General features: G+C 52.8%; 2 protein-coding genes across 2 annotated transcripts in view; both read left to right on the top strand.

Moving 5' to 3' along the window:
* The window catches only part of CFAP65 (cilia and flagella associated protein 65), a 39,918-nt gene extending 28,086 nt beyond the window's left edge, over window positions 1–11,832 (top strand). Inside the window, exons 22-35 of the mRNA XM_014531001.1 lie at window positions 1,668–1,844; window positions 2,166–2,232; window positions 2,379–2,489; window positions 4,904–5,095; window positions 5,197–5,355; window positions 6,521–6,664; window positions 6,855–6,968; window positions 7,123–7,230; window positions 8,692–8,736; window positions 8,929–9,131; window positions 9,561–9,689; window positions 10,227–10,742; window positions 11,399–11,530; window positions 11,652–11,832. Of these exons, the coding sequence (XP_014386487.1) occupies window positions 1,668–1,844; window positions 2,166–2,232; window positions 2,379–2,489; window positions 4,904–5,095; window positions 5,197–5,355; window positions 6,521–6,664; window positions 6,855–6,968; window positions 7,123–7,230; window positions 8,692–8,736; window positions 8,929–9,131; window positions 9,561–9,689; window positions 10,227–10,742; window positions 11,399–11,530; window positions 11,652–11,772 (2,218 nt within the window). The 3' untranslated portion in view covers window positions 11,773–11,832. The remainder of the gene's footprint in view (window positions 1–1,667; window positions 1,845–2,165; window positions 2,233–2,378; window positions 2,490–4,903; window positions 5,096–5,196; window positions 5,356–6,520; window positions 6,665–6,854; window positions 6,969–7,122; window positions 7,231–8,691; window positions 8,737–8,928; window positions 9,132–9,560; window positions 9,690–10,226; window positions 10,743–11,398; window positions 11,531–11,651) is intronic.
* A 960-nt stretch (window positions 11,833–12,792) lies between these two features.
* On the top strand, window positions 12,793–24,597 carry CRYBA2 (crystallin, beta A2). Its single transcript, XM_005883532.1, is given in 7 exon segments — window positions 12,793–13,149; window positions 20,806–20,905; window positions 21,634–21,693; window positions 21,696–21,789; window positions 22,548–22,692; window positions 23,848–23,990; window positions 24,450–24,597. Coding segments are annotated over 7 exon segments (1,047 nt in total).
* The last annotated feature ends 261 nt before the right edge of the window (window positions 24,598–24,858 follow it).

The following is a 24,858-nucleotide window of genomic DNA, read 5'->3' as shown; positions in this document are numbered from 1 at the left end:
GGGCGGGACACCCAGTGGGGGCCAAGGTCTAGGCCTTAGAATCCTTCTCTTTCTGACAATTTGTACTTCTTCCCAAGAGCATCCATGGGATGTAAACTGGGATGAAGGGCAAAGACATCATCTACTTACCAGGCCTGTCACTCTGGTCTGGGTTGAGGAGAGAGAAACGGATTAGCAGTTTGAGGCAGGGGGACAGGTGGGGAGGCTGCTGCAGCCCCCAGATGGGGGAGCCCACACTAGAGGATCAGCAGGGGAAGGGGCTCAGGATTATTTGGAGGGAGACTGGGTGAAGGCGGTGAGGGAAACGGAAGTATTGAAACTATTTAGATGACCCCCAAAATAACAAGATCTCCACTGGTCAATATCCCCCAGATAAAAATGACAAAAGCTGTTTATTCACCTGTAACAAGTCAACCGACACAAGGTGATGGGAGAAAAGTAAGAACTTCCCCTGCTCCCCTTCAAGTCTGCCCTACTGAGGTGATGAGAGCTTCCTCCCTCAGCATTGTACAACATACAGACCCAGCGAAAACTACAGGGTTATTCTCTCTCTCTCTCTCTCTCTCTCTCTCTCTCTCTCTGTAATAGCACATTTTACATACTACTTTCTGCTCAGCATTATATCAATAATGTTCCCTTTAGCTAAATACAGATCAATACATAGATCTAGCTCATTCTTTTTAGTAGTTGCATAATATCCCATTACATGGCCATAAATTATGAAACCACTCCTCTATTGGATGACATTAGTTGTTCCCAGTGCTTTATATTTTTCCGCTACAAAGGAGGTTGAATAAACATCTTTGTGTGTGTGCACGTGGTTACCTTCTCAAAATATAATTTCTGTGTCAGAGCACATATACATTTTTTATTCCAAATTCCTACCAAAAAAGGTGGCAGCAGCTTCTTCTCTCCCTACCTACTTTTGAGGGTATCTCTTCTTCCTAGACATAACAGCACTGGATGTAACTCTTCACATTTCTGATGTGAAAATATTTGAGATCAACTGGAGGAAGTTTTGATTTGCTTTTTCCAACTCCCATTGAGCCTTTTCAGATTTGTTGACCATTTTCTCTTCCCCTCTGACTTCTCCCTGTTCATAGCCTCTGCCAGTTTGGGGCCATCTCTGTGCCAGACCTCAGGTTGTGATCTTGGCCTCCTTTGACACTTGTTTGGTCAGCAAGTGCAGTGTCTACATTACTACAGCACCAGGAATTTCAGGGGCATTAATCTAGGCCCACCTTTCTTCAGATTCCAGAATGCAAGTCCTGCTGGGACCTCTGTTCTCTGCCCTGTGCCCAGGCTGGACACGGTCCCTCTCGGGGGCCCGGGTTGGTACTGCTGGCATTCTTAGGAGCCTCAAATGGAGTTTTGTCACAGAAAACCCTCCGGGGTTAATGGGCAGCTCTAAGTGACCCACATATATAAGCAACCCCCTTGAGCCCCCAAACCCACAATGGGAGCCCGCCCAGCCTTCAATTCCTGTTTAGTCCTTGTGCAATGACATTCTACAGCAGCCACGTTTGCCCAGTCATGCATGGGGCAGCTTGCCAGATGGGATGAAGCAGGGAGGGGAGGCATGCCCCTCTCCCTCCTGGGGCTCAGAGCTCCCACCTCTCTATTCTGACTAAGAGGCTTCACCCCTCCTGCTTTGTACCCCCTCCCAGGGCCTTTCTCTTTCCAAGTGACCTGCAGATCGACCTGGAGCTATGGGCAGAGCAAACAGAGTTTGACAGCACCGAGCTGCACCACATGCGTGTGCAGGACAATTGCATATTCTCTATCAGCCCCAAGACTGGGAGCCTGAGTCCTGGGCAGGAGCAGGTGGTGGAGCTCAAATACAGGTGCTTCTCCCCGCCTCCCCTCCCTGCACCGCCCACCCTGCACTTCCAGTCCTGGAGATCCCTCCTTTCCCCTGGCTCCCGGAGAATCCTGGCCTTGCACTGTGTGATTCCAGGGTACCCTGAGCAGCCACCACCCTGGGAGGACTCTGCCTTCCCACCTACAGGGGAGGTTTAATTCCCCTCTTGTCCCTTCCCAACTCAGGGGCTTCCACATGCTCCCAGGGCAAGCCAACTCAAAGCCACTGGTGTGCTGTGATCATTTGTTCTCCCACTGGTACCAGGGCTCCCTAACTCATCCTGGACTTGTGTCCTCCCTTCCAGCCACCTGTTCATCAGCACTGATCGCCTCCCAGTGCTCTTCAAGGTGTCCCATGGCCGAGAGATCCTGGTGAGGCCCCAGCCCTGATCCTGTCATTGAACAGTCAAGAGAGGAGCAGGGACTTATACCCCCAAGGAGCTGGGGTCTGGATCTCTCTGCTGGGGGCTTCACTTCCTCTCTGGGAGGGATGCTACTCATGATCTGTCTATCTCCAGATAAATTTCATAGGTGTGACAGTGAACCTGGAGCAGAAGTACGTGCACTTCACCTCCACCATCCACCAGTTCATCCCTGTCCGGATCGGTGACACACTGCCCCCGCGCCAGGTCAGTGGTCTACATTGTCCTGCTCACCAAGAGGCCTACTTGTTGATCTATGTGTATCTACAAAAGTTCTTGACAGGGTGACAAAGACACTGCCTTCCAGAAGCCCTCACTCTAAGAGGTGGGCCTGCAAGTTGGACCCCGAGAGACCCAAGGCAAGAGGCTTCAGCTTCCTGGTGCCCAGTGCCCAACCCTCTGCCAGGCCTCGTTCCCATGCAAAAGAAAGGTTATTATATTTGTTCCTCTAGCACAGGATTCTTCAAACCACACTGATAACCCACCCCAGATCACAAATCAATACATACATGCAAAGTGCTCTGATGGTTTGTTTTATTATATTCTGTTACTTTTAAAAAAAAAATGCTGGACATAACCCACTAAATTGGTTTCATGACCTGTTCACTAATAGGTCTCAGCCACAGTTTAAAAATCACTGCTTTGAGAGGGATATCTTTCTGCATTGTGAATTCACCCGAAGCTATAAGGTTTTCTTTATTAATTGGAGGGAATTGGGTTCCTTTGCTGTGAAAACATACATTGAAAATCTCCAAGAGGGGGGCATAGTATTTTCCTAAGTATTTTATAGCTCTGAAATTTCCAACTGTTTAGAAGCCCTTGTGTTTCTGGGCAGGGGCCTCTGGCCATTTAGCCTAGAGCAGTGGTTCTCAACCTTCCTAATGCCTCGACCCTTTAATACAGTTCCTCATGTTGTGGTGACCCCCAATTTCATTGTTTACAAATTGAACATAATTAAAGCATAGTGATTAATCACAAAAACAATATGTAATTATATATGTGTTTTCCGATGGTCTTAGGCGACCCCTGTGAAAGGGTTGTTGGACCTCCAAAGGGGTCTCGACCCACAGGTTGAGAACCGCTGGCCTAGAGGAAGAGAAAGGACAACCTGAGATGGGGTTGCCAGCAGCAAGCTCTGTTCACTTCCCTACGCCACCCTCTACTTCACTGGCTTCCCAGAAGCCCCACCTGAGGCTGGGCATGCCCAAGCTTGCAGAGGTCCAGAATCTCAAAAAGGAAGTCAAAGGCTCATGTGCCCCAGGAGAGCTTTTCAGAGCGACCAGACCACTCTCCTGTGGCCCTGAATGCAGACAATGGAAAATGCCCTCAGACATGGAGCCAGCAGACCCAGTTGTGCCTCCAACCAAACCCCACAACTGTGGGCGAGCTTCCTCTTTCGTTCATGATGACAGATGATGGCCTGGACTTGCAAGAGGGCAGTGGAAAGAGAGAGAATTGAACAGATTTAATTTACATTTTGGAGGTAGAATCATTGGGACTTGCTGGGGATTGGATCTGGGAAGTAAAAAAGGGAGGGAGCCCGGCTGGTGTGGCTCAGTGGCTGAGTGTCAAACCTATGAACCAGGAGGTCACAGTTCAATTCCCAGTCAGGGCCCAGGCCCAGGTTGCAGGCTCAATCCCCAGTGTGGGGTGGGCAGGAAGAGCCGATTAATAATTCTCTCTCATCATTGATGTTTCTCTCACACACTCTCTCTCTCTCCCGACCTCTCTGAAATCAGTAAAAAAATTTTTTTAAAAAGAGAGAGAGAGAAAGTGAGGGAAGAGGTGTATTGGCCTCCTACTTTGAGCTACTGGGAGTATGTAGTGCCATTTACTAAAAGGAGATACACTGCGGGGAGGAACAAGTTTTAGAGTGAAGAGGTTGGTTTTGGCCAAATTTGAGATGCTTGTGAGACAACCAAGAGGGGTTATCCAGTAGAAGTTGGTACAGGTCTGATGCTCAGAGGATGGTCCAGGCTAGAGAAATAAAGTCAGCATATTCAGGAGTGGGTGCTAAACAAGATGAGAGGACTGGGCCTCAGTCCAGATGAACACTTTATTCTCTCTGGCTTCTGTTTGCTCATCTCTAAAATGACTGATTGGACCAGAAGATCTCTGGTTTCTTCCAGGACGTTCTGTGATTCCCAAACTTTGAAGTTAATCCTGGGGGACCGCATGCCTTCCTTCTGCTCTCCCTTGTCTGCCTTTAAGCAGGAAGGCCTCTGGTAGCAGATGTGGAAAGTGGCAGTCGCACAGGTGACTAGAACCAGAGCCTAGAAAATGATGAAGAGTCAGGATGGTGCTTGCTTGGACAATTTCCCTAAATGCCAATACTAAGGACATGAGCTAAGTGTCCCCTTATACCTTGACAAAGGTAAGTTCAGAGCAAATAAAATGAAGATTACAGATTATCTTAAAATATCACAGCCTGAAAATACAGTTATATACTTCTTGGGTGATGAAGCCAGAAGGGAAATCAGAGGTACTTAGGGGAGCTCTGGGACTGTAGGTGTGACTTATGGAGATCAACCTGCCCTCCTGCAGTGGACACAGAATCCCAGGCTCTCTGCATTGCAGCCCTGAGCCCGTATGGAGGTTTCCTTATCTCCACCCCCCTGCAGATATATGAGCTGTACAACGGTGGCTCGGTGCCTGTGACATATGAGGTCCAGACCGACATCCTGTTGCAGGTTCAGGCAAAAAATTTTGACCACCCCATCTTCTGCTGCCTCAACCCTGAAGGGGAGATCCAGCCAGGCACCACTGCTCAGATCTTGTGGATCTTCTCACCTATTGAGGCCAAGACCTACACAGTGAGTAGCAGTCTGGGATAACATGGGACGGGGCTTGGAATTGGCCTCCTCAGCAGGCCTTGCTCTGACTAGTCCTTTCCCCCACCCTCCTCACTTCCCAGGTGGAGGTGCCCATCCACATCCTGGGATGGCACTCGGCCAAAATCCAATTCCAGGGAGTGGGCTATGACCCCCATGCCTTGGGGGATACAGCGCCTTTCCACAATATCTCCTCATGGGACAACAGCTCCACACATTCAAGGCTGATGGCTCCTGGACAGGTAGGGGGAAGGGAGCTGGGAAGGTCTGAGGCCTAGGAGGAGCCTGAGGGCCCAGGGTAGCCTGTGCATGGGAATGAGGAGGCTGGGAAGGAAATTGTATGATGTTGAGAACGGAGAGATACAGAGGTGAAGTCTGGAACCAGACTTCCTCCAGATTTAGGAGGCAGCACCAGTTCCATGGGAGGCTTACCCTGCCACCTAGTGACCACAGGTGTTCCTGCTCAAGCCAGTCTACCCTCTTCTCTGGGCATTAGGGTGAGGTTACTAGAAGGCGTAGAAAGAAGGGGTAGATAATACCTAGGGCTCTAAGGTATTATTTTCAAACAGAACAGCCCACCCCTGGACCTAGATGGATTTTGCTGAAAGATATCTAGAGTCACTAACACTACCTTTAGTTCACATATTCCTCACTGTTGGGAGGTCTGACCCATTTATCCATCCACCCATCTATCCATCTCCTCACTGACCTGTATGCCAGTTTACACATCCATGTATTCATCCATCCATGCAGTTCTCCATCCATCCTTCCAGGCACCATCTAATCATTACCCGCTCCTATATCTGCCTGTCCACCCTTCCACCACTACCCTTTTGGACTCTTACTGCAGGATACGCACTATGGAGGCCCTGGGAACACAGAGAAAAGTCCGACAAAGTCCCAGCCCTGGAAGCACTCAGTCTGGACAGAGAGAAAGTATTCCTTTCATGTGGCCTCAGTCTTCCCAGACACCCCTATAACACAGCTCCTGTTCTGTCCCCAGTGACAATAACAACACCTGGTCACCCATTAATTTATAACCATCCTTCAGGGCCTCAAACTATTTCTTTATTTCTGTCTTCTTTAAGCGAATTCTGATTTCTCAGCCTTTCAAAGCCCATTTTAATGGTCAAAATCATAGGATTCAGAGTAAAGCTAGGTTTACCCAAGCGTCACCTGTGAGAGACCTTTGGAGAAAATATTTATGCTGTCTGAACCTTAGCAGCATATCTGTAAAATGGGAATAGCAGTAGAACCTGTATCATAGGGCTATTGGGAGGATCAAATGCATGTAAATTGCCTACCATGGTACCTGGACTGTTGAAAGCACTCAGTAATTGGTAGTGGTTGCTCTGATTATTATTTTTTCACATCCCAAAGTTGCTGTTGTGTTGTCTCCACCAATAGGATGTCTTCCTGTCCCAGTCTCACGTCTCCCTGGGAAACATTCCTGTGCAGAGCAAGTGCAGCCGCCTGCTGTTCCTTAACAACAGCTCCAAAAATGAGACGATTGTCTTTGCCTGGCAACTGAAGCCTCTAGACTTCGGGGAGGTGAGAGCCGCTTGTGTCCACAGATTCTGAACCTCCAGCAGAGTTCCAGACCTACCCCCTTGTTCCATCTCATCCCACCCCATCCTATTCCCTCCCATCCATACATCCCATCCCACTTCATCCCATACCATCTCAGCTTGTCCCATTCCATCGCTGTGAAGCTCCAGAGACTCCTTCCCCAAACCAACAGGTGTCCGTGAGCCCCATGAAAGGGAAGGTGGCTCCGGAAGAGACGATCCCATTTGTGGTAACTCTGAAGGCCTCAGTGCATGCCAGTTTCTACAGCATGGACCTGGTATGCAAGGTAGGATCAGCCCCAGAAAGAAGCTGAGTTAGAGCACAGCTCCCAGTCCTATTAGATCCCCAGATCCCCAGGGTGAACCAGCTCCTGGAAGGACAGGGGGCCCACAGCAAGCTGCCCAGAACTTGGTCTTCTCTTTCCTTGTCCTGTGCCACAGGTGTACCGGCAGGACCTCCTGAAGGAGTTCCAAAAGGAACTGCAGGAGTGGCAGGATGAGAAGGTGCGGCAGGAAGTGGAGTTCACTATCACAGATAGGAAAGTGAAGGTGAGGACAGAGTGGGCCTTGAACACCATAGATATTTCTGATTGGCCTTACCAGAGATGACAGAAGTAATGATCTGAGGGGGTCTTACATGCAAAACTGGCCAACCTGCCTTAAGAGAGTAGATTTCTTTCATTAAACTAATCATAATATCTCCCCAAGAGACTCTCTGGATACAGAAGGCTGGCTGACCATCCTGCTTCATGTAGCTAGTACTTAACAGGTGCCTTTGAAGTGCTGGGTACTAGGGACCAGAGGAAACAAGATAGAGCTCACCCTCTGATGGGGAACAGTGCAGTACAGTGGTTTCTGGTGTAGACTCTGGGAACAAGTTGCCCGGTTTGGATAATTTCTAGCTCTGTGATCTTGATCAAATTATTTAACCTCTCAGTTCCCTCAACTGTAAACCGGGGGGTAATATGACATCTGGGATTGGCTTCAAGATAATTCAGAGGTGGGGTAGAGATGAGACAAGATTGGCTGTGAGTTGCTAATTATTGAAGCTGGGTGGTGGGTAATGGAAGATTCTTTGTATACAAATTTATATATGTCTGAAATTTCCCAAGGTTAAAAATGAAAGTTTTCCAAATATTTTAAGTGTGAGTAAAATATTATCTGCTTTGAGTGCTCTTTGGGGGATCAAATGAGTTAATACATGTAAAGTGCCTGCCCCCCCTCCCCCCCAGTAAGCATTCATTAAACATGCTATGAGCATTTGTCGGGGGAGACCAATGATAAACATAAGACAAAATGTATCTTGGTTCCTCCTCCAATCTCATAGCTTTCCCATGGTAGTATTCATGTTCCTTGATCACCTTTGTGTCCACCACATAGCTTCCGAGGAGGGACTGCTCCCCTCTAAAGCTCTGACCTGCCCTAATCAGTTTGACTCAGTGGATAGAACATCGGCCTGTGGACTCAAGGGTCCCGGGTTTGATTCCAGTCAAGGGCATATACCTTGGTTGCTGGCACATACCCAGTAGGGAGTGTGCAGGAAGCAGCTGATCAATGTTTCTCTCTCATCGATGTTTCTAACTCTCTATCCTTCTCCCTTCCTCTCTGTAAAAAAAAATCAATAAATTATATTTTTAAAAAATAAAGCTCTGATCCAACCGTGGAGGCAAATCATATCTTGAGGCCACAGAAGAAGGGATTTCTGCATTAAACCTTTTTTTCTGAATTAAATCTTAGTAAGAGGCTATTTCTTTATCACACCAAACCACAAAGTTTTAGGGCACAAAGACAAGCCTTTTGGGGCAGCCTACACATATTTGGCAGCACCTCCTCTTTCCTTCAGTTGGATAACTAGATTTTCCTTGTCTTTAGGTTGCACTTTCCTAAGGAAGGTTCTGGAAGAAGGTGTTTCTAGAACTTGGGCAAATTCAAGAGGGCAGCAGGTCCTGGCATTGGCTTCAGGCTTCTAGGCCTCTTGTATCCTAAGCAGGGGTCTCTTTGCTTTCACAGAAAAGGGCATATTATGAAGCCTATGAACCTGTGAGGAGGTACAAGGTAAAGCAATAAGCCCCAGGACCATCTCCTTGGATAACTTGAGAGGGTCCTTGCTCGCTCTCAAAGATACCTCCAACCCCTGGTCCAGCCTCCTAGAAGGGTAGAGTCAAACCCCTGCATGGCCCAAAAGACCATTGGTGATGGGAGTACAGTCCTGAAGCCCCTGCCATTATTGCCTCCCTCTTCCCAAAGACGCTGCCCCCCATCAAGAAACAGCAGTCTTTCGACCCACCCACCAGCTGGAATCTTAGGATCCCAAAGGAGGAGACATCCTGGCCATGTCCCCAGCCACCCTCGCCAGGCATGCTCTACTTGGGCCTCACTGCCCGCGCCCATGCCATCGACTACTTCCTGGACAACTTCTTCTCTGACTTTCCCCGACACTTCTTGTACCGGTGAACTCTCAGGGAGTGAGGGGTCTCCTTCCTCTACTTTCTACCCCCCTCCCTCTCCAGAACAGGGGCTGCCCAGACCCAACCCTTACTGAGGGCTGGAACAGGTGCAGTGGCAGGGGTGGGGGATATTGGGGCTAATATGGCATTGTTGGGCCCAAGATGCCCCCAATACTGCTAAAGCCAATATGCAGAGGAGGCAAAGAGCGAGCCAGAGGCCTCCAGGGAACCCACCTAGGCTTCCCCATTCCTCCTTCCTCCCTTTCCAACTTGGAGCCTCTCCAGGTCTTACATCAACTCTGAGGGTCGGGTTTAGTTCCCCAAATGCAGTAGCACTATGTCCTCTTGACTGGGAGGCCACCACCACTGCTTGTGCCCCCAGTCCCTGCATGGTGGCTTGTCCAGGCCACTCAATGTCATGGCTCACCCCAGGATGCTGCCAAAGAGGACGTGCATCAGGGAGGAGTCAGAGGCTTCTGAGAAAGAATCCACTGACACGTGGGCCCCTGTCTCCAAGCAGAAGAAGCAGCTTTTGGTTGACTGTCTCACCACCATCATCAGGTGACTGTCCACCCCGTGGACCCTAACCCTCATTTCTCCAGCCCAATCAGTCAATTCTGAGTCCACTCACAGCCGCTGAAGTCCTAGCCCTTCCTTTCCTGAAAAATAAAATTTCCTCACAAGATCCTTCCATTGGTGGCCCCAGGCTCTCTAGGATGGTACAGCTCCAATAGAGCTGGCTGGAGGGATCATCAAGGCTGGGTCCCAAGTTCTGCCCTGTCCACGGCTGGTAGATGATGTCTAGAGCCAGTTCACATTCTCCTCAGGGTTCCTGTCCCTCATGTGTGTAACTCAGACTTCCTGGCTCTGTCTCTACCATATAATGTTCACCTCTAAGGCTCCATGGGGTCCAGAGATACCTTCCTCTAAAGAAGGATGGGGGTAGGAGCAATGGACCAAGGGCTTCCCTCCCCCACTTAGCTCCTATTTGTGGACACAGTAGGCGAGAACCACTACTTGGGGAACACTGAAACCAAAGCCTCACAGGGGGCCACAAGGCCTCTCAGTGAGAACCTTCTCTTCCTCCCTGCCACGCAGGGGCCTGCTGGAAGATAAGACCTTCCATGAAGCCATGGACCAAAGCCTAGTGGAGCAGATTCCTTACTTTTGCCAGTTCTGGAGTGAGCAGTCAGCCAGGTTCATGGCCCAGTCCAGCAGCCTGCACGTAGGACCAGGCCTGTTTCTGTCCTCCAACAGCTTGGAGGACAAGGAAGGCAAGGAGCAGGAGGAGGACAAATGGGAGCTGGGGGAGGAAGATGGGGAAGAGGAGGAGAAGGAAGAAGAGGAAGAGGAAGAGGAAGAGGAGGAAGAGGAAGAGGAAGAAAAGGAAGAAGAAGAGGAGAAAGAGAAGAAAGAGGAGGAAGAGAGCAGCAAGGAGGAGCCTGAGGAGGATGAAGAGATGATGAAGGAGAAGGAAGAGAAGTCGACCTGGACAGGGACTGAAACCACACAGCAGCCTTCGTCCCAGGAGTCCCTGAAATGGTGGTGGCAGCAGCAGCTGAAGATCATAATGAAGGAGGAGCGAGAGCAGGATGAGAAGGTGGCCATCAGCAGGTGAGCAGCCAGACCCAGGTGAGGGTTTGGAGGAGGGCTGTGTGCAGAAGGATCCTTCCTGCAAGACAGTGGTATACTGGGGTGGCCTCCTGTGCCCGTGTCTTCCAACTCAGTGTTCAACGGTTGGAAGGGTAAGGCCTGGGTGGGAGTATTTGCAGAATGGCTTTAATTTTTTCTCCAAGACCTGCCTATGAACATTCACCATCATACCACTTCAAGGAGAGTAGTTATAGTCTTCAAGATCTCTTAAACGGGTTTCTAGAACCAGGAGAGAAGTTCCACCTCCTCTTGTACCACTTTCCCTGGGACTGCTCCGCGGTTGCTTTCTTTTGGGGTTGGGATTCCCTAGGCCCCATGTAGTCCCTTCTGTACATTCTCATTGTTGGATGCCTTTCCCCAAACGTGGCCAAGAGATGTGGACTACAATTGCCTGGGTTCGAATCACACTACTCTGCCAGCAACATAACATTTGACAACTTGGGCTCTTTAAGTGTCGGTAAACTTGGAACGAGGATGCCGCCTAGTGTTGGGAGGGTGGGGAGGTCAATGAGAATCCAGGTAGCGCACGTGGCACACGGTACAGCACCGAGGAGGCCAGCAGAGAATGTGATTGTGGTGGGTGACAGCGCTGACACCTACTCTCTGGTCCCCCGCAGGCTCCGGGCTTTCGCCAACCTGCAGGAGGCGCTGCTGGAGAACATAATCCAGAACATCCTAGTGGAGGCGAGCAGAGGGGAGGTGGTGCTCACCTCGCGGCCGCGCGTCATCGCTCTGCCGCCGCTCGGCAGGTGGGGGCACCCCGGCCAGCGCCGCGTGGACGGCAACGGAGGGGTGTGAGGGGTGGTAGGGACGGGCAGGTTTGGTCCCAAATCTCGCCCTCACCCCTACCTGGGGCTTTCTGTCTTCCAGGATTCCGACTCTAGACCTGCTGCAGGGGGCGCCCCAAACAGCCGTGCCTCGGCCAGTGCCGCCGCTCCCTGCCGACACTCTGCGGGCGCCAGCGCCCAGCCCCTTCGATTTGCTTCGATAGGTCCTAACCGGTCCCCTCTCCACCGCCCCACCAGTAAAGCATCTAGCTTTTTAATTTTTATTTGTTCCTTTCTATATCTGTTTTTATTTCCCCAACGCGGGAGCAACTCGCACTGGGTTTGCTACGAAACAGATGGTGGGAGCGGCTGTGGAGTGCCGCAACTCATCGGAGACCCAGGGGCTGGCTGGGAGATTGCCTGCTCCACTCCACACCGAGGCTCGACGAGGGTTCCCGCGGCTGACTGCCCGGCGCTGGATCTGGTCAGACCAGGGGAGGGCGTTTTGGTTGGGGCCCGACTGGCCTTAAACCCCGTGTAGCCCGGTGGACAGAAACTGAGCGCCAGGCCTGGTCAGTGCAGCAGGTGGCCTCGGGTCGAGGTGACCTCTCCGAGGCCTGGCCACTCCGCCCTTAGCCTTTTTTTCAGCAGCTGCGGGGCTCCTGGGGCTCTGCTAATAGACTGGAAAAAAAGGGAAACCGAAGCGCTTCGAGGAGGACCAAGTTACTAGACACTGGGGCGCCGGTGTATGTCTCTATTAGACAGAGGGCCACAGTCTCTACCAGCGACTCGCGTCATAACCCTGAGTCCCCTGACCAGGGGTGTCCCGCCTTCCCTGAGATACCCACCTCCGCTCCCCCTAACCTCCGCCAGGCAGCCTGTGTCCTTTGCTCTTCTGCTCTTCGGCTCCTCCCATCCTCTCTCCCCACCCCCCGCTAGAGGCAAGTGGGTGGAAAAGTGACATCTGGTGTTGTTCCAGAGGCGCCCAGTGCCGCCAAGGCCTGGAGGAGCTCTGGCCCTGGAGCCCAGCCGGGGCGGGGAGGGGGTTGGGGCGCTCCGCCTCCTCTGAGTCAATATTTGCCCCGAGCAAACGAGGCCCGGACAGGTGTGAGTGTGCGTGTGTGTATGTGTGTCTAGGGGCGGGGACTGAAGAGGCCGTATAAGAGGGCGCTGAGCCCGGGCTTTGGCACAAGCTCCGAGGTGTGCGCTGGGGACTTAGCCAAACGGGCCCGAGAGGGTGGAGAATGGCCAGGAAGGGAGGGGCAGGCCAGGTGCGCACCTGCGGGGGCCTCCCTGGCCGCCGACGTGTCAGCCGCAGATGCGCGCAGGCGAGGCGGCGGCTGGCGGAGTGCAGTGCGGCACTGCGCTCGCTCGAGGAAGACCAGGACCGGATCACCAAGGGCCACAGCCAGGCCCCGGGCCCTCCGCTCCCGCCCCGCGACGAGCCCCTCGCACAAACCGGACCTGAGCGTTTTGTTCGTTCGGCTCGCGTGAGGCAGGGGCGGCCTGTCAGCATTCGCCCGGAGGCCCAGCCCCATCGCCACGCAGGCACCTGCCGCGCCGCTGCCACACGGGTCGGAGAGGCTGTGCGCCGCTCCCAGGCGAGATCCGGCTCCCATCCGGCCCCACCCGCTTTGCCTTGTCCTGCCCTGGCCCGAAACCCCTAGAATGCCGGGCTCTATTGGGGTAACCAGGCCACAGGGCAGGCTCCACCGGATGGCACAGAGGGCTGTGACCCAGAACAGGAACATTTTGGAGGTAGAAACCCAGTTTCTGGTCCGACTCTGTCCCAGCGACTTCTGTGGCCTTGGGCAAGTCATTCTCGGCCTCTCCTGGGGCTTTCACATTTGCAAAATGAGGACGATGGTCTGGCCTCCCGTGAGTCTTCATATCCTGGTTCCTGGGAAAGTTGGAGGCCCACAAAGGGATTGAAGCAGTAGTGGTGAGATGTGAAGCCGGATGGGGTGGGCTAGAACCATGCTGGAGATCAAGTCTCTCCTCCAGATCCCTATGGTACTGCCAGCTCGAAGGTTCACTCACTGCCATCTCTCTGGCCCCTCTTTCAGTCTTCCCATGTCCGGGGTCCCAAGGCACAGCAGCTCACTACCTTCCCCAAACTTAATAGCTCCACAACCTCTTGTTTCAGGATGGGGGTGGGGTCTGTGTGGGCCCCAGCATAGCTGAGAATCCATGAGTCATTAGCTATAATCCAAACCTGGGACAGACCATCTCCCTTTCCAGGGACTCAAAGTGCTAAGATCTGACATAGAGGAGGGGAACAGAGATTGCTCAAGACCCTGGCCTCCTGCTAAGAGACCTTAGAACTGAGGGTTTCACACAAGGCCTTTGGTCAGTCTGAGCCCCTAGCTGAGTCTGTCCTTGACTCCAGGTGTCCTCCGTTCCCCTTTCCAAAATTGATGGTGATGCTGAGCCAGCCCTGGATGGAGGGACTAGTTGTAGATTGGAAGTGGAAGTAAGGCTCCTTGGACAGCAATATGGAGCCCTAGTTCCCCTTAGGGTGAGGAAGCTCATGGGGAGGGAATGTATCACCACACACCCAGGCCTAGGCAGCCTACAGGGATATGAGAACAAGGATCAGGAGTCACTGTCCCTTTCAGCTCTAATCTGGCTGTTGCTGGAGGTGCTTGCTGGCTTGTCCCCCTCTCTCACCCTCCCCCCACTCCACTGCCACACTTCACACGACCACCCTCAGGCCCCATGGGGATCTGCTGTGTCCTTGTTGCAGAGAAAGAAAGAAGGAGTGGGGATGAGATGGCTCTGACAGATCCCAGGCAGGTCTGGGGAGAGGGGCGAATTACAGATGGGATCTGTGGGCACAGCAGCCGTGGATGGGAAGGAGGGATGCATGGGTCCCAGGCTGGGGTGTGTGCGGTCCCCATTCTGGCCTCACTGACCAGGCTTCTGTCCTGGGCTTAGCCCTCTGCTCCTTGCCTGGCACTGAATGATGTGCCTCTTAGGGATTAGGCCTGGCGCTGGCAAGTCCTCCCTGTGTCTTGGAGGGCTTCCTCTCCCCTCCCCCAATCACAGAGGGGGGCTAGAGCTCCTCCCCTCTGGCTGGGACTCTAGATCCTGGGGCTGCACAACAAAGGTCTCCCTAATGATCCCTAAGACACACATAGAGCAGTCCTTTGGGGAGGGGGGGGGCGGTGTTGAGAAAATGAGGCTACCAGTGGTCTGGGACATGCCCTTATTCCTCTTCCCCCCAGAGCCTAATTTCCCTGGGCCTCCACCCCCCACCCATCATGAAGACCTGCATATCCTGGCCCTGGCCAGGGATCTGTCCCCTCATCAAGGTCCCTCCTCCCCTGCCTGGCCAGGGGCGGAGTCTCTAGGCGCCAGGCAGGCCTGCAGGTGCCAGGCTGCCTATGTAAGGGGGGTGCTCAGCAGCTGGTGTTTGAAGGGGCCCATCCCCCCTCGCCTGTCCAGCTCCCAGCCAGAGCCTGCTTCCTGTCTTCCCTGTCAGCACCCTGGGCAGGGGAGGGAGCAGGAAAAGGGACTGAGCTTGGAGTTCAGGCAGTGGTGGGACTGGGAAACTGCTGACTGAAAATGACATTGGGAAGAAGGATGAGATGAGGGCCAAGAACACAGCCAGAAGACAGACGGACAGACAGAGGGTGCTGCCCAAAGGTGTGTGAGAACCATAGGGGAAATTTCAAGGCCCAAGAGACTGCAGACACCCCCCCACACACACACACACACACATACACCCACAATGAAAGCAAGAGCTAGAGAGAGACCTGAGAGAGAGGCAGAGACCACCTGAGAGAACCCAAAGAGGGACAGAGACAATGTGAGATAACAGAGATGTACACTTAAAGGAGATGGAGGGATTTAGAGATGGAGGGTCAGAGGTCAGGTAACCAGAGGTGGAAGGCACAGTATATGTAGAAGGAGGGGGAGGTGATGTGGAAACAGCATTCACCCCATCCCACATTGGTGAGGAGAGAGGCAGAGACCACCTGAGAGAACCCAAAGAGGGACAGAGACAATGTGAGATAACAGAGATGTACACTTAAAGGAGATGGAGGGATTTAGAGATGGAGGGTCAGAGGTCAGGTAACCAGAGGTGGAAGGCACAGTATATGTAGAAGGAGGGGGAGGTGATGTGGAAACAGCCTTCACCCCATCCCACATTGGTGAGGGGAAATTTCCTCCAGAAGAGGAGAAAGTGTGGTTTCTATGTGGGCTGCAAATGGGACAGCCAGGGCTGGAGGTGGGAGTGACACCCTCTTTTGGGGGACCAGTCTCTCCCCATTAAGAAGCAGAAGCCAAAGAGGGGCAAGACTCAGGCCATGAGTGGGGCATGATCTGACTCCATCTCTCCCCCTTTCTCTCTCGGCCACAGCTGGACAGAAAGACAGACAACTGTGGCAGCTGCCCTGCCTCCACTGTCCACCTGCTGATTCTGGCCCAGCCTTGGAGCCTCTGGGTGTGGAGGCTGCCCAGGGTCTATAAAGAGTGGGGGACCTGGGCTTGGAAGCAAGGGGGGGTTCATACCCAGGTACTAATCCCCATCAGGCCAAGGCAGAAGCGGAGGCTCAATGACCTTCTTAGAGATTAGTCCCCATGGTGACAGCAGGCAACTCGCCCCCTCACTCTGGCTAGGTCTGAGGGGGAGGGGGGAGGCTGGGTAGGAAGAGCGGGGAACCTTCCTGAGGCATCACCGGATCACAGAAATCATGGCTGGGAGGCCCCTCCGGGATCAGCAGTTAGCTTAGTTTACAGGTACAAAACTGAGGCCCCAAGAGGGGAAGTGCCCTGCTTAAGACCACATATAGAGCCAGAAAAGGTGTATGGACCAGAAGTCAGATCTCCAGTTTCACTCCCAAGCATTCTTTCCAGAATAGCAGAGGCCTGAACAAGAACAAAGGATTGGGATACTCCCCTCTGACCTTCCCAGTCCTCCCAAACAGGTCACAGCTGAGTGACTGGAATGGGGTGAGGCAGAAAGGCTCCTCATCCTGAGTGCTAGGCTGGCTTCCACAGGCAAGTGTGGGAAGGGGCATGCAGATCCCAGACTTATGCTTGCTGCCCTGGCTCCTCTCCTCTCCCCACCCCAGCCCCAGGGGGTGGGCAGAACCATGCAGCAAAGCCAGTTATAAACACAACAGGAACAGCTAACATGTATTGGGTGCATACAGCAGGCTGTGTTTTACATGGATTTAAATCTTCACAGCAGTTTTTAAGACTATTATTCCCATTTTACAGAGGGAAAAACTGAGAAATAGAGTACAAGTTCATCTAACTTATAAGCAGTGGAGCTTGGATTTGAACCCAGGCAGCAGTGTGACTCCAGAGCCCATCTTCAGTGTATGATGATGGGTGGGTGGCTGAGATGATCTTCTCTAGGTGACCATGAGTGGGATATGTGCATGTGAAGGTGCATACTCAGGTGTCGCTCCAACACTCAGCACAGTGCCTGGCACATAGTACATCTTACTAAATATTTGAGAAATGAGTGAGTAATGTCAGCCCATCAATGAGTGTGACTTTGAGGTGTTTATTAAATGCTGGGATGTTTACCTGTGGTGCATGTGGGACCCATCCATGTGCCTGTACTGTGTGAACGTGTGTATGCGTGCACACACTCCCTGTTGCCCTGTGCCAGCCGGTGCCTTTGTGTCTGGGTGAGTGGGTAGTGGTAAAAGCTGCCTTCCATCTCCCTGGATGGTGGCCAGCTCTCTATCCCTACTGAGGGGCTCTGTTTATAGCAGGATAAGACAATGGGTCTGTGTGGGTGGGGCTCCCACCCCCTCAAGACCCACCTCTTTGGGGCCCAGCTGTTGGACCCTGCTGGGGCTGAGCTGGTCTCTCACTGTTATCTCTGTCTCCCAGGAGACCAGGCCTCACAGCCCCAGGGAAAGTGCTCATCTGCCTGTTCCTGGCTCCAGACCTGGGCTGGGGGCAGGGAGTGGAGGAGCAGAGCTGCAAAGGAGGGGCTGGTGATGGTACAAGGGTGCAAGAGGGCACCATTCACAGAATTTGCATCTTCAGTCACCAAAGCCCTGGCTGATTTCCCAGTGAAATGAGGGGTAAGGGTGAGAGCAGGCTGATTTGATAGGACAAGGGCCACCAGGCACTTCTCAGCTGCCCAACAGTACTGAGAAGTTGGGCCTTTTATGGGATGGGGCTCTATATGAAGGAGACATCACTTCTCTGGGGATTCTCAGGGCCTTTAACTGGGATGGGGACCTGGGTGAGAGGCCAGGATTGGGTCTGAGGGTTTCTTTGTTGGCTCTACATGTCCCCATATAGGATGGGGGTATGAGTGGGATCTACAGGAAACAGAACTGGGTCTAAGGCTTTCTCTGTGAGATCTTAGGGTGCCTTATGAGATGGGTGTTTGGGTAGAATCATAAGTGGGGGAATGTCCTGAGGATTTCTCTGTGGAACTTTGGTCCCTATAAGAGATGAAGAGCCCTAACTGGTTTGGCTCAGTGGATAGAGCATCGGCCTGCTGACTGAATGGTCCTAGGTTCAATTCCGGTCAAGGGCATATACCTTGGTTGCAGGCACATCTCCAGTAGGGAGTGTGCAGGAGGCAGCTGATCGATGTTTCTCTCTCATCGATGTTTCTAACTCTCTATCCCCCTCCCTTCCTCTCTGTAAAAAAATCAATAAAATATATATTTAAAAAAAATGAACTGGATGGGTTCTCTGAGGCGATGAGACCTCTATGAGATCTTGAGGTCTCTTGAAAGTGTGGATGTGGGGACACTGTTTTTTGTTTGTTTGTTTTGTCTTCCTAACTCTCCCTCTCCACACCTAAAGGCCAAGGCTGTGGCTGTGGAGGAGGTAGCAATGAGGGTGCTGAGCTGGCAAACAAAGCCACCTGTGCATCCACCCTCAGGAAGCTCTGGGCAAAACTGATCTGGGAAAACAAACAGGACCAGCTGCTGGGGGGTTGGGAGAGGGGCTAGGAGGGGGTTGGATGAAGGGAGACTGGGGGACTGGAGCGGGACCAACCTAATGGACAAAGAAAGGAAGCTGGGAGGGGGTCCATAGTACAGGAAAGGGACAGAAACCCAGAGTCCCATTCTGGCACACCAGGCAGGGACCCCTGACAGCCCCTTTCTTGGTCCTTCCCCTCAGTGGTTCATTCTTTCCTTTCTCCCTCAACTTTGAGGTCCAGAGTCAGGGAGGGGACCCTGACTGGAGAGATCTTGAGAGAAGTCTAGAGGTGGTCTGGGCAACTAGCTATTGGCAGTGTTTGGTGGGTGTGCAGACAGCTAGAATGAAAAGCTGTGGACTGTAGGGTGGGGGCAGTGGTACCTATACACCATCTTCCTGATGAGGAAGCTGAGGTACAGGGGAGTGGAGAGGCTGGCTAGTGCCCCACAGCTTCATAGTGCAAGCCAAGATGGGAACTTAGGACTAGAAGAGGAGCAGTGGCCCTGCTCACCACACACACAGGGTCCCCACCCCAAATCTCAGCCGGACTCAATTCTAATTGGATCTCAGCTGTACTACTACCACCACTTCCCCCAAGCCTTTGAAACACACACACACACACACACACACACACACACACACCCTCCTGCGGAATACAGTCTTCTGATCTGACCAACACCTGGACTGGAAACAGCCCTCCCAGGTGGAGCCCCAACTTCAGGGGCATGCCCAGACCCTGGGCCCCAGATCCTGTAAACACAGTGTCCAGTCTGACAGACACCCCGCAGCCTCGGATCTAACACCCGGCCCGCGTCACCGACCGGCGAAGACGCACAGCCTGACGCACTCGCAATGGGCGCCCGCCACCCCTCCCAACCTCAACCTCCTACCAGCTGCCTCTTCCACCAGCCCAGCGGCCTCAGCGGCCTCAGCTTCCCTCCCAAAGCGGCCCGTCCGCGCCTCCTGGTGGCTGAATCCAGAATTCTACAATAGAGATAGGGAAGAAAGGCAGACGGGAGGGAAAGAGAAATTGGGTTCCTCACCTCGCACTGCTGCCATAGTCCCGATTTGGGAAGCCAAGGCAAAAGGCCAGGACACCGAGTCCAGGATTGGTTCTTGCCTCCCTTGATAGTTTGTATTTCTCCCTTATGGTTTTGGGGAAATTATGGTCTATTTGTGTCTCTCCAAACCTCCTCTAGGGCAGGGAGTCAGGGGACTGGGCATGGTTCTGACCCATCCCCAATCAAACCTGGCCATGGTGTCCCTGCTCTGACTTAAACCCTCCTAACTTGGACTTTATTCCCCATGTTGTAGGACGTTCACCTTCACATACACTGTGATCCTCAAGAGCAATTCCTTGCCAGTAAGAGAGAGACACAGGGGAGGGGAGACTTTGGCTGCCCTCAGCACCTATTCTTGGCACCCCAGAACTTCAGGGTGGGGAACTTGGTAGGATGGGCAAACCATTACTCCTGAACTCTCATTGTAGAATTTCCTCTACACCCCATCCCCATTGGACATTTGACCCAACCTGACCACCTTATTCACTCATTCAAGATTTACTCAGCGCCTACTTTGTGTCCAGCATGGTGCTAAGGTTTGAAAATAACAAAACTGACACAGCCTGCTTAAAAGGAGCTTACATTTGGTCTAAAAGAAGACACTCAGCACACCCATAAACACTCATAAACAAAAAATGAAAAAGACAAATTTACAGAGTGACAAATGATACAAAGAAAACAGGGTGATGTGATGGACAGTAAATGTCAGAAACAGGGTCACCCATGCCAAGAAAGTCAGCCATGCCAAGATCGTGTGACTAGGACACTTGAGGGAATGGGGAACAGCAAATGCAAGGGCACAGAGGTGGGAATGAATTCAGCTGTGTGGTTAGAAATCCTGCTGCAAGTTGTGAGGAAATGTCTTCCTTGGGGCCTCCCTTAGGGCCCCAAACCTTTCACCTCCTTTCCTAACCCCAGCTGGCCAGGGATTGGGGGCGAGGGCCTAGTTAAAACAGAAACCCAGGTTCACATCTCAGCTGGGACACCTCCTCCACCAGCTTTCGATGGACTTTCCTAAGCTGCCACTTCTTCTGTGAAGTGCAGGGCAAGGATATGGTGTGAGAATTAGCTGAGCAGAGTGCCTGGCCTGAACTAGGCAATCAGTGATCAGCTGCTGGCTCTCAAGTAGACTGGGGACCCCAGCCCAGTCCCTGGAGCTGTCAGGCGGCTGGTAACTACTCTAGCCACTTCCTTAGTTATTATTATTCTAGGTGCTTTGTAAATCCGAGCCCTCCCTTGGGCGGTTCAAATTTCCTGCGCTCAGCACTGCCTTGCGCCCCTCAGCTCAAGAAAATCCAGGAATACAGCGCGGATCTGGGAACTCAATTTGGGAGGAAAGAGGCTGCGATGGAGCCATCTTACAGGGAAGAGAAGACTGAGGGGTGTGAGGAAAGTCGCTTTCGGGGAGCCTGTCTATCTCTACCCTAGCGTCGCCCAGAAGAGAGGCCTCGACCTAGGGCTGAAGAAAAGATGGACTTTAGACATTGGGAAGAACTTTCGTGCCTCCAGTCGGAAATGCGCAGTTTCAGTGAGGCCTCTGGGTAGTCTGGTACCTCTAGTCCGGAGGGTCTGGGCCAGGGAGGGCGTGTTCTGCTCGAGGTCGCGTGCGTCTTGCCTGGCTCTGGCCCCCCAAAAAGAAAAGGCTGAGTCACCCTTGGTTGCAGGGAGCGCGGGACGTGTGCCTCAGCACTTTCTAGTGTAATCCCCGAGGACAGGGGCCAGATCCGCGGCTGCGGGAAAGGCCTCGGCTCCTCAGGGGACAGCAGAGCTGACCGCAGCCTGCCCGCTGACTCAGCTCCCCCCAGCCCAGCGGGAGAGGGCGTGCGGAGGAAGGCGAGGCCGAGTATAAAGCCCCCGCACGCACGCCTGGCCCCTGCGCAGCCTCTCCATTTCCGTCAGTACCACGCTCACCCGCCTGGTGAATAGTCCGTGCTGGGGCAGGGTCTTTTCAGGGCGGGGGAGGGCGAGATGACGGAAAGCCACTAGCAACCCGGGTCCAGACCCCGGGGCCTTCTCCCTCAACCCGGGTTGGATGGGCCTGGGCCTGGCTCCGGAGGGGGTTCGCGAGATGCTGAGCGCTTGGTCCTGTCCTTCTTGCCACAGTGGCATGAGCCGCGCCCTCCGCGCCGGGCTGGCCGGAGTCCGCCTGCCTCACACTCCGAGAGAAAGAGGACTCCAGGGCCGCCACGGTCGGCTGTTGAGTGACTGCACGAACACCTGCGAGCGAGGAGGCCTGCGAAGGGTGCGCTCATCAAGGTGGAACGCGGTGTGTGAGTGATCGCCCAGGTGCGGCTGGGCTGGGCTGGGGGGCTCTGGGCTCCCCTAGCCCAAGTTCCGAGCCTGAGACATCATCTCTCAGCCCTCCGTTCCCCAGTCTGTAAGCCCTGCCTGATAAAGACCCACCAACAGAGGAAACCCTCTGGCCTCCCCCAAATCCCCATCTGCCTCAAGACCAGTCATACGACAGAGTGCGAGCTAAAAGCATAAAGGCGAAAAGGGAACCTTTGCTGCAGAGGCGGGGGAACTGTGGGGCCAGCTTGAACAATGAAGAGGTTTCCAGTTTAATCTCCTCTCCAAAGTTAGAGGCTCTACGCTTCATTTAACAAAAGAAGCCAAATCTCTTCCACTGGATCCACCTTGGTCTCCTAGAGCCTGGGCCCTCAGGAGAGCTGACTGTTGTTATCATAGGTTGCTATGCAGGTTGGGGTGCAGTAGGGTTCCTACACCTACTTTTGCAGGCATCTAAATTCTTGATGTAGAAGCACTTGGTTGGGTGATCTTTGTAAGCTGGAAAATTCTTTCCACCCTAAGGGCACTGAGCTGGAAGTCTGGACCCCTCAAGCCCTGTTCCGGGTGTTTAGCCATAGAGGAGCTGGTCTGCCACGCAGTGGATGCGTCAGGGAAAGGGCCTGGGATTAGAGGAAAGGATCGGGTTTCTCAATCTTTTCAATCACAGCAACAAGGGGGAGGGGGAGGAAATAGTGCTGCTGGGCAGATGCTTCCCGGCTCCCCTTACCTTTCCCCAGCTGGATGGCCTATGAGTACCCCAATTTCCAGGGACAGCAAATCATTCTGGAGAAGGGTGACCATTCTTTCTGGAGCGCCTGGAATGACAGTGGTGGCCACCACAGCAGCGACCAGCTGCTCTCTTTCCAGTCTGTGTTCTGCCGGGTGAGAACAGCTCTCCCCCTCTTCTTCTCCCTCCTAACTCCTGGATCCAGGCCCTGGTCCCACCGTGCTGCCGCCAAAAGGACATCCACTGACTGGGGGTGCATAAACACATCTTTCTTAGATGGGTGGTAGTGGCATTACTTCCCAGAACTAGAGGGCTGTCCATAAGATTGGATTGTGGGCCTAAGCCAGACGTTGAAGATCAGCACCACGGACAGCGCTGAGTCCATGCAAGTCTTGAGAGCCATGGGGTTTCTCACATCCAGTTGTGGGCAAGAGTGAGAGAGTGCCTCTGTCATCACACAGCCCTATGAGGTCTGGGTGGCTGCTATTAGCCCCAGACACTAGTGTGGAAATGGGGATCAGATGAGACTTAGAACTCAATCCAGGAATCAAGGCTTAGAAAGGTCAGTGTGAGTGTGTGTGTGTGTGTGTGTGTGTGTGTGTGTGTGTGTGTGTGTGTGTGTGTGTGTGTGTGTGTGTGTGTGTGTGTGTGTGTGTGTGTTGTGGTGAAAGGGTTGATAATAAATCAAATATACTAAAGGGGAGGATCTCACTTCCTGTTTGTGCTGACTTAGGTACCCTGCTGGTGAGGCCAGGGCCTGGGAGGTGGAGGGCAGAGAGCAAGCTTCTCCATTCCAGGAGAGCAAGGAGCCTTTCAGGGGGAAGAACCTGGTACTGTGGAAGCCCAGACCAAACCAACACTGATGCCCTGGCCTATCTGTTCTGACTCGGCCATCCAACCCATTAGTTGGGCTGCCCAGGGTTCTGGGCAGGGGATTGGGTTAGTCAATGAGGCCCTTAGGGAAACTGTCTTCATTAATGGACCAGATTTCTCTCAAGACTTCTAATTTTCCTCATGAAAAACAGGTGAATGTCACAAGATACTTTCCAGCCCTGACCTGGAAAGGTCTCTGGGACACCCCCTTCAGTCTCACCACCTCAATCCAAAGCCATAGAAGAGACCAGACTGGGAATCTCTGACCACCCCAGCTTTTCAGGCTGCTAGGAAGCTAATGGAATAACTGCCAGGAGTGTTTGTGGAGCCTAATTATCTGCACAACCTGTGTTGGCAGTAAAGTGGGGGGAGTGATGCTGAGAATGTACCCATTAACACCTCTTTGGAGGGCTGACCCCTACTTTTCTGTGCCTCAGAACCACAGTGACAGCCCTGTGACACTATTTGAGGGGGACAACTTCCAGGGTTGTGGGTTTGAACACAGTGATGACTATCCATCCCTGCCCTCCATGGGTTGGGCCAGTAGGGATGTGGGTTCCCTTAAAGTCAGCTCTGAAGCGTGAGTCCTGGGACTGGAATAAGGGAGATGAGAAGAACAGAGAGGAGAGTGAGGAAAGGTAATGGGCATGCTAAGAGACATAGTAAGAGAGATGTTGGAGACTGGAGGACAGAGGGAAGAGAGGTGATGGGAGACTTGGAGGGAAGCAGAAGAAAGTGAAATGGTGGAGATTGTCTGGGAGGGAGGGGCAGGTCATAGGAGTCAGGGGAACAATATAGGGATGGGGAAAATATTAAAAACTTGGATGAGGAGGCAGTGGAGGGCAGGAATAGGGGACATGGTCAGGAAGGTGATAGGAAGATGTGGAACAGTGAGTAGGGCAGGAAGAGATCTATGTAGGAAAGCAATGGTGTTGGAGCTGAGGGTTGGGAACTGTGAAAGGAGGACTACTACGAATGGAGGACATTGATGGGGCAGGGGCAGAGCCTACTTACCACCCTTTTGCCCTCGCTGGTCTAGGTGGGTGGCCTACCAATACCCAGGCTACCAGGGTTACCAGTATGTATTGGAGCAGGACTAGCATGGCAGGGAGCTCCATACCTACAGTGAATTTGGCACACAGGTCCATACTGGGCAGCTGCAGTCCATTCGAAGAGTACAGCAATAGGCCATATGGCCCCAACACCTCTCCTGAGGATCCTCAATAAAGCCTCCTGAACCTGCCTGCCCTCTTGCCTCTTTTTTTGTGTCTTGCTTTGTGATTTCCATCCTGATCTTTCTGAGGGTCCTTCCCTGCCAACCTGACTCTCCCTTCAGGCTTCAGGACCTTTGATTATGGAGCATAACTGAATTAGTGTGTGGCTAGACTCATGGGGCTGAGAGGAAACTGCTGGGAAGAGTCTTGGGTATCCTGTTAACTACAACTAGT

Source organism: Myotis brandtii, unplaced genomic scaffold (assembly GCF_000412655.1).
Source record: "Myotis brandtii unplaced genomic scaffold, ASM41265v1 scaffold79, whole genome shotgun sequence".
NCBI classification, from domain to species: Eukaryota; Metazoa; Chordata; class Mammalia; order Chiroptera; family Vespertilionidae; genus Myotis; species Myotis brandtii.
Note: the sequence above shows the minus strand (reverse complement) of the source record. Positions and strands in the feature narration are given on the sequence as shown.